At 37.4% G+C, this 12,548-nt stretch overlaps 1 protein-coding gene across 8 annotated transcripts in view; it reads right to left on the minus strand.

Moving 5' to 3' along the window:
* The window catches only part of LOC136030293 (protein melted-like), an 89,043-nt gene that overhangs the window by 36,670 nt on the left and 39,825 nt on the right, over positions 1-12,548 (minus strand). The window contains exon 14 of one of the 8 annotated variants that reach the window (XM_065709161.1): positions 8,665-8,806. The exons of the other annotated variants lie outside the window; for them this stretch is intronic. Within the exon in view, the coding sequence (XP_065565233.1) occupies positions 8,777-8,806 (30 nt within the window). The 3' untranslated portion in view covers positions 8,665-8,776. The remainder of the gene's footprint in view (positions 1-8,664; positions 8,807-12,548) is intronic. 8 annotated transcript variants of the gene reach the window in all.

Genomic DNA, 12,548 nt, shown 5'->3' on the forward strand with positions numbered 1-12,548 from the left:
GCAGGATTCTCAGGCTAAATATTAGGTCACAACACGATCTGTTTTGGCAGAATCCATGTTGTTCATCTCTCAGAACTTTCTCCACTTTACTTTGAATTCTATTGAGAATAATTTGCCACAAAACCTTGCTGCCAACTGATTGTAAAGCGATGCCTCTCCAATTATCATATTTAGTCTTTTGTCCTTTTTTTGAAGAGTTTTACAATTACTGCCTTTGACCATTCACTCAGGACTTTTTCTCATCCCAAACCAGCGACAAAAGTTCAAACATGGGCACTGCTAGAGCAGTTCTACCATATTTCAACAGTTCTGGGGGTATGCCATCGTTACCAGCAGCCTTTCCGTTTTTCAAAGTCATTAGAGCATCTTTTACTTCACTCAGCAAGAGAGGTCCAGAATATTTTCCAAGATCAAACAGTGTTTCTTCAGGGATATTTAAAGAAGTCGTGGGAGGCACCTGATTTAATACCTCGGTGAAATGTTCCATCCAATGTCGGTTTATGTCATCCGTCTGGGTTAATAAGATGCCTTCTTTGTTTTCAACTTGGGTTGAAGAAGCCTTCGAAATACCCGCAAGCTCCTTCGTTATAGCGTACACAGTGCGACTATCTCCTCGCCTGGTGGCTACTTCAGCCTGATCAGCCATAGTTTCCAGGAACACCCTCTTATCATTCCTAGTCCGTGTTTTGACTTGTTTATTGAGACGCTTATACTGCGCTTTTAAATGATCAAGATATTCTCTAGTGCATGTCCTGTTATGCTCATGTCTATCTACGAGAATTTTGACTTCTGCCCTTTGATCAATGATATCCCAGGTACTTTCAGATATCCACTGCTCTTTCTTCTTCCTGTTATATCCCACAACTTCTTGTGTCACTTCTTTCAGGGACTCGACGATCTTTTCCCATTGATTATCAATTGACAACTCGTCCCTTAGCATGGAAAACTTATTTGACAAAGTAGATGTATACTTTTGTAATACATATGGGTCCTGCAGCTTTCTTACATTAAACCTTTTTACTGACCGCTGGGGCTTTATGACAGTTTTTAGCTTCAGCTTAAACTTAGCAACAACAAGCTGATGGTCGGAATAGCAGTCAGCACCTCGAAAGGTGCTAACATCCTCTAAACAACGTCGCCTGTGCTTGGAAATTAAAATATGGTCTATTTCATTTCTTGTTACGCCATCAGGCAAGTTCCAAGTAAATTTGTGTATTTGTTTATGAGGGAATCATGATGCGCCGACGATAAGTTCATGAGTCGCACAAGATTCATTTAAACGTGCGCCATTATTACTGATTTCCCCCAGGCCATGCTTACCAAGGATAGCTGGGACATAGGAGGCATCACTTCCGACTTTAGCGTTAAAGTCCCCACACAAAGTCACAACATCGTGCCGATGCGCTTTAGCAACAACATTTGACAACACGCGATAAAAATAATCCTTGGTCTGATCAACGGTATCATTAGTTGGGGCATACACAACAATAACTGTCAAAAAATAACTGTCAAAACTTAGTTAAAAAAAACAAACAAAAAAATAATGACTAGTTTTCAAATTGAACAAAACTCTTGCAATATCTTTCAAGCTTATCAGGGACGTGGGTCGATTTGCGTTTTTTTTTTTACTTTAGACAAGACGGTCTGTTGCGTTAAGTGATAAATTTTATCTTTGACATGCAGCAATAGCTGCAATCTAGTAAAAAGCCCATAGTAGCCGAAATGTATAAAAAGAAATTAGAAAATTTTGAGAATTCCCAATTGGACCCCCCACCCAAAAAAAATGATGTCAAATGGAAATGAAAACCAACCCACTGGAAAGCGATAAATCAAAGGTTGACATTCCATGACCGGATATCCACCGACATCCCAATGGAACTAATTAAAGCTTTCGTTGACAATCTTTCAAAACCTTTGTCCTTAAGTTTTTTTGAAATCAACTCTATTTGTTAAAAATTAAGTTTTATTACCCAGTGAAAAGAAAAGGTTAACAGCAATATTTGATGGTGTCAACTCCAATTACACTTACCCCTATTTTCCCCAAAATTTACGAAAGCTGTTTAGCTGAGTGTTTGAAAGTAAAGATAATCCAAATATTTGCCATAGACAATTCGGAAACTTCTGTTTTACATCTGCTAAAAACTATTTTGTTTACCGTATGGACAAAATATATAAGAAAAAACTTAAGAATTGGCTCAATGTTATAGCAGTGGACCTAAAAAAATGTATTGATTGAAAAAAAACAACAGATTGGTAAACAAACTGTTGACATTCCATGACTCTGAACAAGAGGTGCAATCTCAATTTCCCATAGTAGTACTGATGTCTCATTAATTTTTTTCATAAAGATACGTTCAGGGAACTTCTTGTACAAAACTAATCAATTTTCCTTTTCACATTAGACATGGTTATTGTTATTATTCATGACTTTTAATCCATAAGTGTTGTCTATTCTTTAAATAGCTTATTCTGTCTCATTGGCTTTATTATACTTTATTCAACTATTTTTATATCGCTTGCAACATAAAAGTAGACCAAGCAGAAATATTAGGAGAATAATAAATTTCACAGTTTGCAATCCGTCTCAATGGTGCAAGTGTTTGACAGCCGAAATGGTATTATACCTACTAACACAAAGAAGGGGAGTCACCTTAAAATAAGCCCTTCATACCATAGAAACTTTTTATAAAACTTGAGGCTAAAATGCAATTTCTAAATGTGGATGTAAGTGTGTAGGGTGGAGGCCAAAGCCCTCACAAAGTACCCTCACATCTCTTTTGATGTCTAGAGACACAAACGTCAGTATGTATGGTATTTATGTCAATACCGTCACAAAGTTTCCAAAGAGACATGATGTTTCCATACAAAACCTAGTTTTAGGCTGCACAAATTGGTTGAAGAAAATAATGTGACACAGAGATAGCTATAGCTGCATGATCATGGTCTGAATTACATTTCCTAGGATTAAGGATATCAAAGAAAAACTCCCAGAAAAATCTGCTGGAAATTTTTGTTCAATTAACGAATGCCTAAAAAAATATATTAAGAGGATTTTCATCCTTTTATAGGTGGTTTAGCCCAGATTTTGTTTCAGGAGGATAAATTGTTCATGTTTCAGGGACACAGGGGATCTGATCTTCCGAACCCGTCCACTTGTATTTGGTACATAAATCTTTAAAAAAGATGGGAAGAACTGGTAAATCGCAATAAGTCTCACTTATGAGTTTAAAAAACCGTAATGAAAATTCGAATCCAAAATTGAAACACTAAGAAATGGTATCTGTTCCGGCAGGAGTGGCACCAAGCATCCGGCCTTCTGGGCTGTTTGTACCAAATTTTCTGGAGAACCATCGTAAGTTTTAGGCTAGTTCTTTAAATGTTCAATAATTTTAGTTGTTTGCCTCTTCTATAGAAAATTTAGGCTATAAGTTAACAATAGCTGCAGGTTCAAAACTATGATGTTTCTATCAGGGTTTAATCAGATTATTGTTTAGGCTAACTCCTTCATTGTTTATCTAGGTCTGCTTTTAAAAACTGTTCGAAATCATATAGGATAGTTGCAATTCTGTAGTTTTCACTCAGTTAAAACTAAAGAGATCTTTATTGGCAAATTTAGGGCATTCTAGCCTATATTTTTGACCAACAATTAAAGTGAACATAGTGCCCAATGCCTTTTCTCATGTTATCTTTGAATATAACCTAATAATTGCTTTAGGTGCAAATTTAATTTCAAGACCTTTTTGGACCCTTGTTAGTAATAACTTCATTAGGGTACTAATATTTAATGCATAAATCAAAGTATTAAATTTTGATGCTTATTCAAATATAAAATACTTGAAGTTTATTGTTACCCATGTAAAGTTTCTCACTTCTGGCAGCCAGCCCTTAGTCTGTGTTGGTCCAAAATTATTTAGAAACTAACCTTGTTAAAAATATAATTAATTGACTTCTTGCTATCTTGGAAAGGGTTTAGATTAGGAAAATGAAACTTTTAGGAATGGTTCTACAGGCTAAAGTATGTCCTAGGAAGGTATTTTAAAGTACCCACCTCCTCTCCTTCTGCCTCTAGAGGGCCCTGAAATTTGCCTACATGACAGGTCTATAGGCTACCTATTGAAATTTTGACAAAACAACATTTTACATTAATTTTAAGTTAGGCTACTAGTTGCTTTTGATAAAATTCTAGTTAATTGACTTCTTGCTATCTTAGAAAGGGTATAGGTTAGGAAAATGAAACTTTCAGGGATGAGTCTATAGGCTAAAGTATGTCCCGGAAAAGTATTTCAAAGTACCCACTTCCACTTCTTCTCCCTCTAGAGGGTTCTGAACTTTGCCTACATGACAGGTCTATACTTATTGAAATTTTTGACAAAACAACATTTACCTTAATTTTCAGTTACTTGTTGCTTTTTCTCTGCCTTTAGTTCTGAAAATGCAATTCCTGTTATTTGAGCAGAATTTTGAGCCATATTAATGTTTTTTTTTCAAAATTTAGGAAATGTATTTGCATATCTTTAAAACCTTATAAAATGGGATTGAGTAAAGTTATGAAACTGAAAACAATTTTGTTGTACTTCAATGAAGCAGAAGATTTAATTTGCAAGGTTTCATTTTTATAACACACATATTTTTAAAGGTCATCAAAGGTCAGGGTCCTCAAGAGGGAGAAGGAGTGGAGGTAGTTGCTTCAAAGTACCTTCCCAGGACATACTTTAGTCTGTAGATTTATCCCTAAAAGTTTCATTCTCCTAACCTAAACCCTTTCTGAGATAGCAAGAAGTGAATTAACTAGAATTTTACTGTTGCTTTTTTCTGCCTTTAGTTCTGAGAATGCAATTCCTGTTATTTGAGTAGAATTTTGAGCCATATCAATATTCTTTTTTCAAAATTTAGGAAATGTATTTGCATATCTTTAAAATCTTATAAAGTGGAATTGAGTAAAGTTATGAAGCTGAAAATAATTTTGTTATGCTTCAATTAAGCTGAAGATCTATTTTGCAAGGTTTCACTTTTATAACACACATATTTTAAAGGTCATCAAAGGTCAGGGTCCTCTAGAGGGAGAAGGAGTAGAGGTAGTTGCTTAAAAATACCTTCCCAGGACATACTTTAGTCTCTAGATTCATCCCTGAAAGTTTCATTTTCCTAACCTAAACCCTTTCTGAGATAGCCTTTAAAATAGAAGTCAATTAACTAGAATTTTACCAAAAACCTCAAGTAGCCTATATAGGCTAGTTCTTTAGACCTTCAATAATTTTTTTTTTTTTGGCCTCTTCTAAAGAATGCAAAGGGCTACTAAGCAAACTAAACCTGTTGACCCAACCTGTACAATGCTTCTCTTAGTCTAGGGCCTAATCAGGTTTATTCCTATAAATCACTCTTATTAAAGGTATATAATCCACAAGAATTGATTTGTCAGGCTCAAGTTGAACTTAAAAGAAATCAAATAAATTTGGCAATGTCATGCCCTTTTCTTCTTTTTTTTTTAGGCTGATTATTTTGTCAATGATTTTTTTTTTGTAATAAATAACTTAAAAAAATGATGCTGTTTTTGTAAATACTGCATTTCTCAGCACCAAAATTTGCTCTATATTTGTAAAGTTAAGTCATCCACAAATATTGATCTGCTACTGTTATAGCCTAGTGAATATAAAAACTTCAGTAAATATAGAGCAGTCCACATTTCAGGGGTAAGGCTTACATTGAAGGTCTATTGAGATAGCTAACAAATAAACTTACCGCTACAGTCAGAATTGCATCCTGAGAATTGCATAAAACATGTCTACTTGGAATAATTATGTTGAAAGTGCTCAAAGAGCTACTCAAAGAGTCTATGCCAAAAAACTTGCGGCTGATAGAGAAAGTAAGAAAAGAAAGCGTGCTGAGGAATCTCAAGAACAGCAAGAAAACAGGCTTGCGGCTGATAGAGAAAGTAAGAGAAGAAAGCGTGCCGAGGAATCACAAGAACAGCAAGAAAACAGGCTTGCGGCTGATAGAGAAAGTAAGAAAAGAAAGCGTGACGAGGAACCACAACAATAGTGTGAAAATAGGCTAGCGGCCGATAGAGAAAATAAGAAAAGAAAGCGTACCGAGGAATCACAAGAACAGCAAGGAAACAGGCTTGAGGCTGATAGAGAAAGAAAGAACAGAAAGCGTGCCGAGGAACTACCAGAGCAACGCAAAACTAGACTTGCTGCTAAAAAAGAAAGTGAAAAAAGAAGGCATGCCGAGGAACTACCAGAGCAACATGAAACCAGACTTGCTGCTAAAAGAGAAAGTGAAAAAAGAAGGCGTGCCGATGAATCACAAGAGCAGCAAGAAATCAGGCTTGCTGCTGATAGAGAAAGTAAGAAAAGCAAGCGTGCCGAGGAATCAGAGCAACCTGAAAGTTATCGCCTGGCATTCAGGTACAGCCCAGTCGATGATTATAGCTTGAGGAGATGTGTTCAAATCGGGACTATGTCTAAAATTTGTCCCTATTGCAAGGCCTTGAAATTCAATGGTGAAACAATGGGAATTTGTTAATCCTCAGGAAAAGTTAAACTTCCTCTATTGGCTGCACCACCAGAGCCACTGAAGACTTTCCTTACTGGAACTACGTCAGAATCTAAGCGTTTTTTGTCAAAAATCAGAAAATATAACTCATGTTTCCAAATGACGTCGTTTGGAGCCCAAATCGAAAATCCAGATCAATTTATGTCTACTTTCAAAGTAAAAGGGCAAATTTATCATACAGCAGGTCCCTTCTACCATTCTCAGGCGAGAATCATAAATTTTTACAATTGTACTTCATCAGTGATAGAAATTCTGAATTGAATGCACGTTGCGAAATTTCTCCCAAAGTTGAAAGGACAATCGTTTCCCAATTGCAACATCTTTTCCACGAAAATAATAATTTAGTGCGTCTGTTCAAAACAGCCATCGATTTGATGCCTACTGATACGCATAAAATTGTTATTTCCGCTGACAAAACGCCTCCTGGCCAACATGTACGTAGATACAATGCTCCAACTATCGACGAAGTGCCAATCGTTATGGTCGGTGATCAGTTTTTGCCTCGAGATATTATTCTTCATAAGCGAAACGCTCAGCTGTTAAGAATTGCAGAAACTCATCGATGCTACGATGCCCTACAATATCCTATCATTTTTTGGGATGGAGCCGACGGCTATCACTTTAATATTAAATTGATGAATCCAGCCACTAACAAAGAAATGCAGTGCAATGCATTATTATTCCTATAGACTAATGATTCGGCAGGATGAAGAAAATTATATTTTAAAATGCCGTGAATTGTTTCACCAATACGTCGTTGATATGTATGCTAAAATTGAATCAGAACGTTTGCTATATATCCGCCTGAATCAGACCAAGCTCCACTCTGAACAATACATTCATTTGCGAGGTGCAGTTGTAAATGACGGTAATACCACAAACGTGGGAAGATTAACAATTTTACCTTCGTCATATGCTGGCAGTCACCGTCTTATGCATGAATATGCTCAAGATGCTATTGCGTATGTTCGTCTCTATGGTCGTCCAGATTTATTTATTACATTTACATATAATCAATCTTGGGACGAGATACAGCAGCTTTTACTTCAAGGACAATCGGCGGTTCATAGACATGACATTACGGCCCGTGTCTTCCGGCAAAAGTTGAAATCACTGATAAACTACATAGTAAAACTTGAAGTGTTTGGGTCAGTGCGATGCTGGATGTACTCAGTGGAATAGCAAAAACGAGGTTTGCCACACGCACATATACTAATCTGGCTACATAAAAAAATTACTTCGAACGAAATTGATGATGTGATTTCCGCTGAAATACCTGATGAAAATGTCGATAAGGGGTTACATGATATTATTGTACAAAATATGATACATGGACCTTACGGTGCACTGAACGAAAATTCACCATGCATGGCCAAAGGAAGGTGCACAAAGCACTATCCTCGACTTTTAGTATCCAACACAATTACTGGCAATGATGGTTACCCACAATACCCACAACCAGTGGGTTGTTCCATATTCCCCGTTATTATCAAAAACATTTAATGCACACATAAACGTTGAATGCTGTAACTCCGTAAAGGCAATCAAATACATATGTAAATACGTCAACAAAGGCAGTGACATGGCAGTTTTTGGCTTGCAGCCCGGAATCAAAGATATCGACGAAATCGTACAATATCAGGCTGGAAGATACATAAGCAGTAATGAAGCTGTTTGGCGAATTCTTTCATTTCCGATACATGAACGTAGTCCAGCTGTTGTTCACTTAGCGGTACATTTACAGAATGGTCAACGTGTTTATTTCTCGGAAACCAACGTGCAACAAAGAGCCCTGAATCCACCGGATACAAAGTTAACCACTTTCTTTTCGCTTTGCAAAAATGATTCTTTTGCAAAAAACTGCTGTATACTGAAGTGCCTTTGTATTACACGTGGAATACTAAAAATAAAGTATTTGAACGTCGAAAACAGGGTAAGTCAATCGACGGCCAACCTACCATCTTCAAAGATACCACGATAGGAAGACTCTACACCGTTCACCCCAATCAACATGAATGCTTCTTTCTACGCCTGCTTTTAGTGAATGTACCCGGTCCGACATCCTTTGAGTATTTGAGAACTGTAAACGGTACTATACATGACACTTACCGTAGTGCATGCCAAGCTCTGAATTTATTGGAGAATGACCAACACTGGGATAACTGCATCAATGACGCATGCGAAACGTCAACTCCAAGTCAAATTCGCGCATTGTTTGGCATCATTTTAACAACTTGCTCTCCATAAGTTCCTACAGAGTTATGGGAAAAATATAAGTCAAAAATGTCTGAAGATATACTCCATCGAAAACAGTTAGAGACGTCAGATATGACTTTTGATTTTACATCAGAAATTTATAACTACACTTTAGTTATTACAAAAAAAATTTGTGCTTACGTATGGCAAACAAACCTCTTCAGGATTTGGAAATGCCTTCACCTAACCGTATCGCTGCTGTTTCGACATGTGTAGAATTGGATCGTGAACAAAGTTACAGTACGAGTGATCTATTGTCGTATGTACAAAATAACATTTCCAAGTTAACGTCGGAACAAAAAGACATTTTTGATACGATAATGCATTGTGTTGATAACAACGTTGGAGAAATTTTCTTTTTGGATACGCCAGGAGGTACTGGTAAAACGTTTGTGATAAAACTGATTCTGGCATCAAATAAAATTGATAAAATCATCAAATGATCTGGCATCAAAACGTTTGTGATAAAACTGATTCTGGCATCAAAACAACAAATAAAAGAGCAACAAAAACTTACACAGTAAAAAAGAAAATGACAAACTGACTCTCACTACAGCTTACCTGCCAAGAACCAAGCCAGAGTAAAGTTCCCTGCGCTTTAAAAATTGCCAATATTGATTACAAAGTTGACCCAGAAACACCCATCCCATGAGGTATTAAAAAAACTATTAAATAATTACAAATTTTTTGAAGGTACTAAACGAGAGACACTTTTTAGCTGACTCAGTCTGGACATTCCTGGCGGCATGAGAGACAGTCAAGTAGAAGTCTGATCTAACTGATGGAGTGAATGGAATTCAAATGTTGTTGTACATTAGAGTGTAACTGAAATAAAATAAAAGACACAAGTAAGAGAATATAAGAAGACTTAAAATAAAGTAATGATTAATTAACTGAACTGTTAAGAAAATTAATTCCAAGGATAAAATTCCCCATGGAAAGTCCCCCCACACAATTACCTCCTCCCTGATAATTCTCCAGAAAATTTTACCGGACAATACCCCCTAGAAAATTCTCCTTAATTTCATTTGAAAAAAAAAGAGCTAAGAGCTCATATGGCACTTGTGACGAGGCGAGAAGAGCCAAGAGATCATATGGTATGAGCTCTAACAAAATTCTATGAATCAATAGATTGATTTAAAAAGGAAAATAAGAGGCTTAATGCCGGTCAGGATTTAAAATAAGAGCTCTGTGTCACGATGTCCTTCTAAATATCAAAATAAATTAAGATCCGATCACCCGCTCGTAGGCTATAAATAACTAATATTTTCTAATTTTTCCTCTCCCTTTAGCCCCCCAGATGGTCGAATCTGGGAAAACGACTTAATCAAGTCAAATTGTGCAGCTCCCTGACATGCCTACCCATTTTCATCATCCTAGCACGTCCAGAAGCACCAAACTCGCCAAATCACTGAGCCCCTCCCCCCAACTCCGCCAAAGAGAGCGAATCCAGTACGATTCTGTCAATCACGTATCAAGGACATCTGTTTAGTCTATACACCAAGTTTCATCCCAATTCCTCCGCTCCAAGTGTTTTTCCAAGATTTCCCCCTCTAACTCCCCCCAATGTCAAAAGATCTGGTCGGGATTTGAAATAAGAGCTCTGAGACATGAATTCCTTCTAAAAATCAAATTTCATTAAGATCCGATCATCTATTCGTAAGATAAAAATACCCCAATTTTCACGTTTTCCAAGAATTCCAGTTTCCCCCTCCAACTCCCCACAATGTCACAGGATCTGGTCGGAATTTAAAATTAGAACTTTAAAGCACAAGATCCTTCTAAATATCAAATTTCATTAAGATCTGGTCACCTTTTCGTAAGTTACAAATACCTCAATTTTCAAAATTACCCCCCCCCCCCAATTCCACCAAAGAGAGCAGATCCAGTTCGGTTATGCCAGTCACATATCTTCGACAGGTTTCTATTCTTCCTATCCAGTTTTATCCTGATCTCACCGCTTTAAGTATTTTCTAAGATTTCCGGTCCCCCCAACTGCCCCCCGCAATTACGCTTGATCCGGTTAAGATTTAAAATAAGAGATCCGAGTTACGAGTTCCTTCTAAATATGAAGTTTCATGAAGATTCAATCACTCCTTCGCAAGTTAAAAATACGTAATTTTTTCATATTTTTCAGAATTAACCCCCCCCCCCAATAGAGCGGATCCGTTCCAATTATGTAAATCACGTATGTAAGACTTCTGCTTATTTTTCCCACCAAGTTTCATCCCGATCCCTCCAATCTAAGCGTTTTCCATGATTTTAGGTTCCCCCACCCCAAACTTCCCCTAATGTCACCAGATCCGGTCAGGATTTAAAGTAAGAGCTTTGAGACACGAATTCCTTCTAAATATCAAATTTCATTGAGATCCGATCACCCGTTCGTAAGTTAAAAATACCTCATTTTTTTAATTTCCAAAATAGCCCCCCCCCCTCAACTACCAGAAAGAGAGCGGATCCGTTCCGTTTATGTCAATCATGTATCTAGGACTTGTGTTTATTTTTCCCGCCAAGTTTCATCCCGATCCTTCCACTCTAAGTGTTTTCCAAGTTTTAGGTTTCCCCCCAATGTCACCAGATCCGGTCGGAATTTAAAATAAGAGCTCTAAGACACGATATCCTTCTAAACATCAAATTTCATTGAGATCTGATCACCCGTTCGTAAGTTAAAAATACCGCATTTTTTCTAATTTTTCAGAATTACCCCCCCCCCCCCCAACTACCCCAAAGAGAGCGGATCCGTTCCGATTATGTCAATCGTGTATCTGGGACTTAGGGCCTATTTTTCCCATCAAGTTTCATCCCGATTCCTCCACTCTAAGTGTTTTCCAAGATTTTAGGTTTCCCCCCTCCGACTCCCCCCAATTTCATCAGATCCGGTCGGGATTTAAAATAAGAGCTCTGAGACACAATATCATTCCAAACATCAAATTTCATTAAGATCCCATCACCCACTCATAAGGTAAAAATACTTCATTTTTTCTATTTTTTCCGAATTAACCGGCCCCCCACTCCCCCGCAGATGTTCAAATCGGGAAAACGACTATTTCTAATTTAATCTGGTCTGGTCCCTGATACGCTTGCCAAATTTCATCGTCCTAGCTTACCTGAAAGTGCCTAAAGTAGCAAAACCGGGACCGACAGACAGACCGACAGACCGACAGAATTTGCGATTGCTATATGTCACTAGTGCCATAAATTTTTTTTGTTGAATTTCATTTCAGACGTTTTTCAATTTATACCGGCAATCCCCCTCCCCTCTGTGGAAATGTTTTCAGGAAATTTGCCCCCCCCCCCTGAGAAATGTCTGTGTATTTCCCAATAACAAATACTATATGCAAAACAAAGGACATATTGCATAGCTTACAGAACTTTCGCTCCGTGTATTGTTTCCCTAGAAAAGTCATCCCACAAAATTCTAACCTCTGGAAATCCCCTGTCCTCGCAGAAATTTACCCCCCAAAAACTTCCGAATATTTTTCAATAACAAATATAATATGTAAACAATGGGCAAATTACATATCTTGCAGCCCTTTCCTCAGGGGTTGTGGGGGTCACGTTATCCTTAAAGGCATAAAAATTGGGCTTTTCAACTATGCTGAACCAAATGGCTATCTCAAAATTTTGATCAGATGTCATTGTGGGAAAAAGAAGCATGGGAGTGGGATAGTTGCCCTTCAAACTTTTTGGTCACTTAAAAAGGACACTAGAACTTTTAATTTCCGATCGAGCGATTC

This window comes from Artemia franciscana, chromosome 8, assembly GCF_032884065.1.
Source record: "Artemia franciscana chromosome 8, ASM3288406v1, whole genome shotgun sequence".
Taxonomy (NCBI): domain Eukaryota; kingdom Metazoa; phylum Arthropoda; class Branchiopoda; order Anostraca; family Artemiidae; genus Artemia; species Artemia franciscana.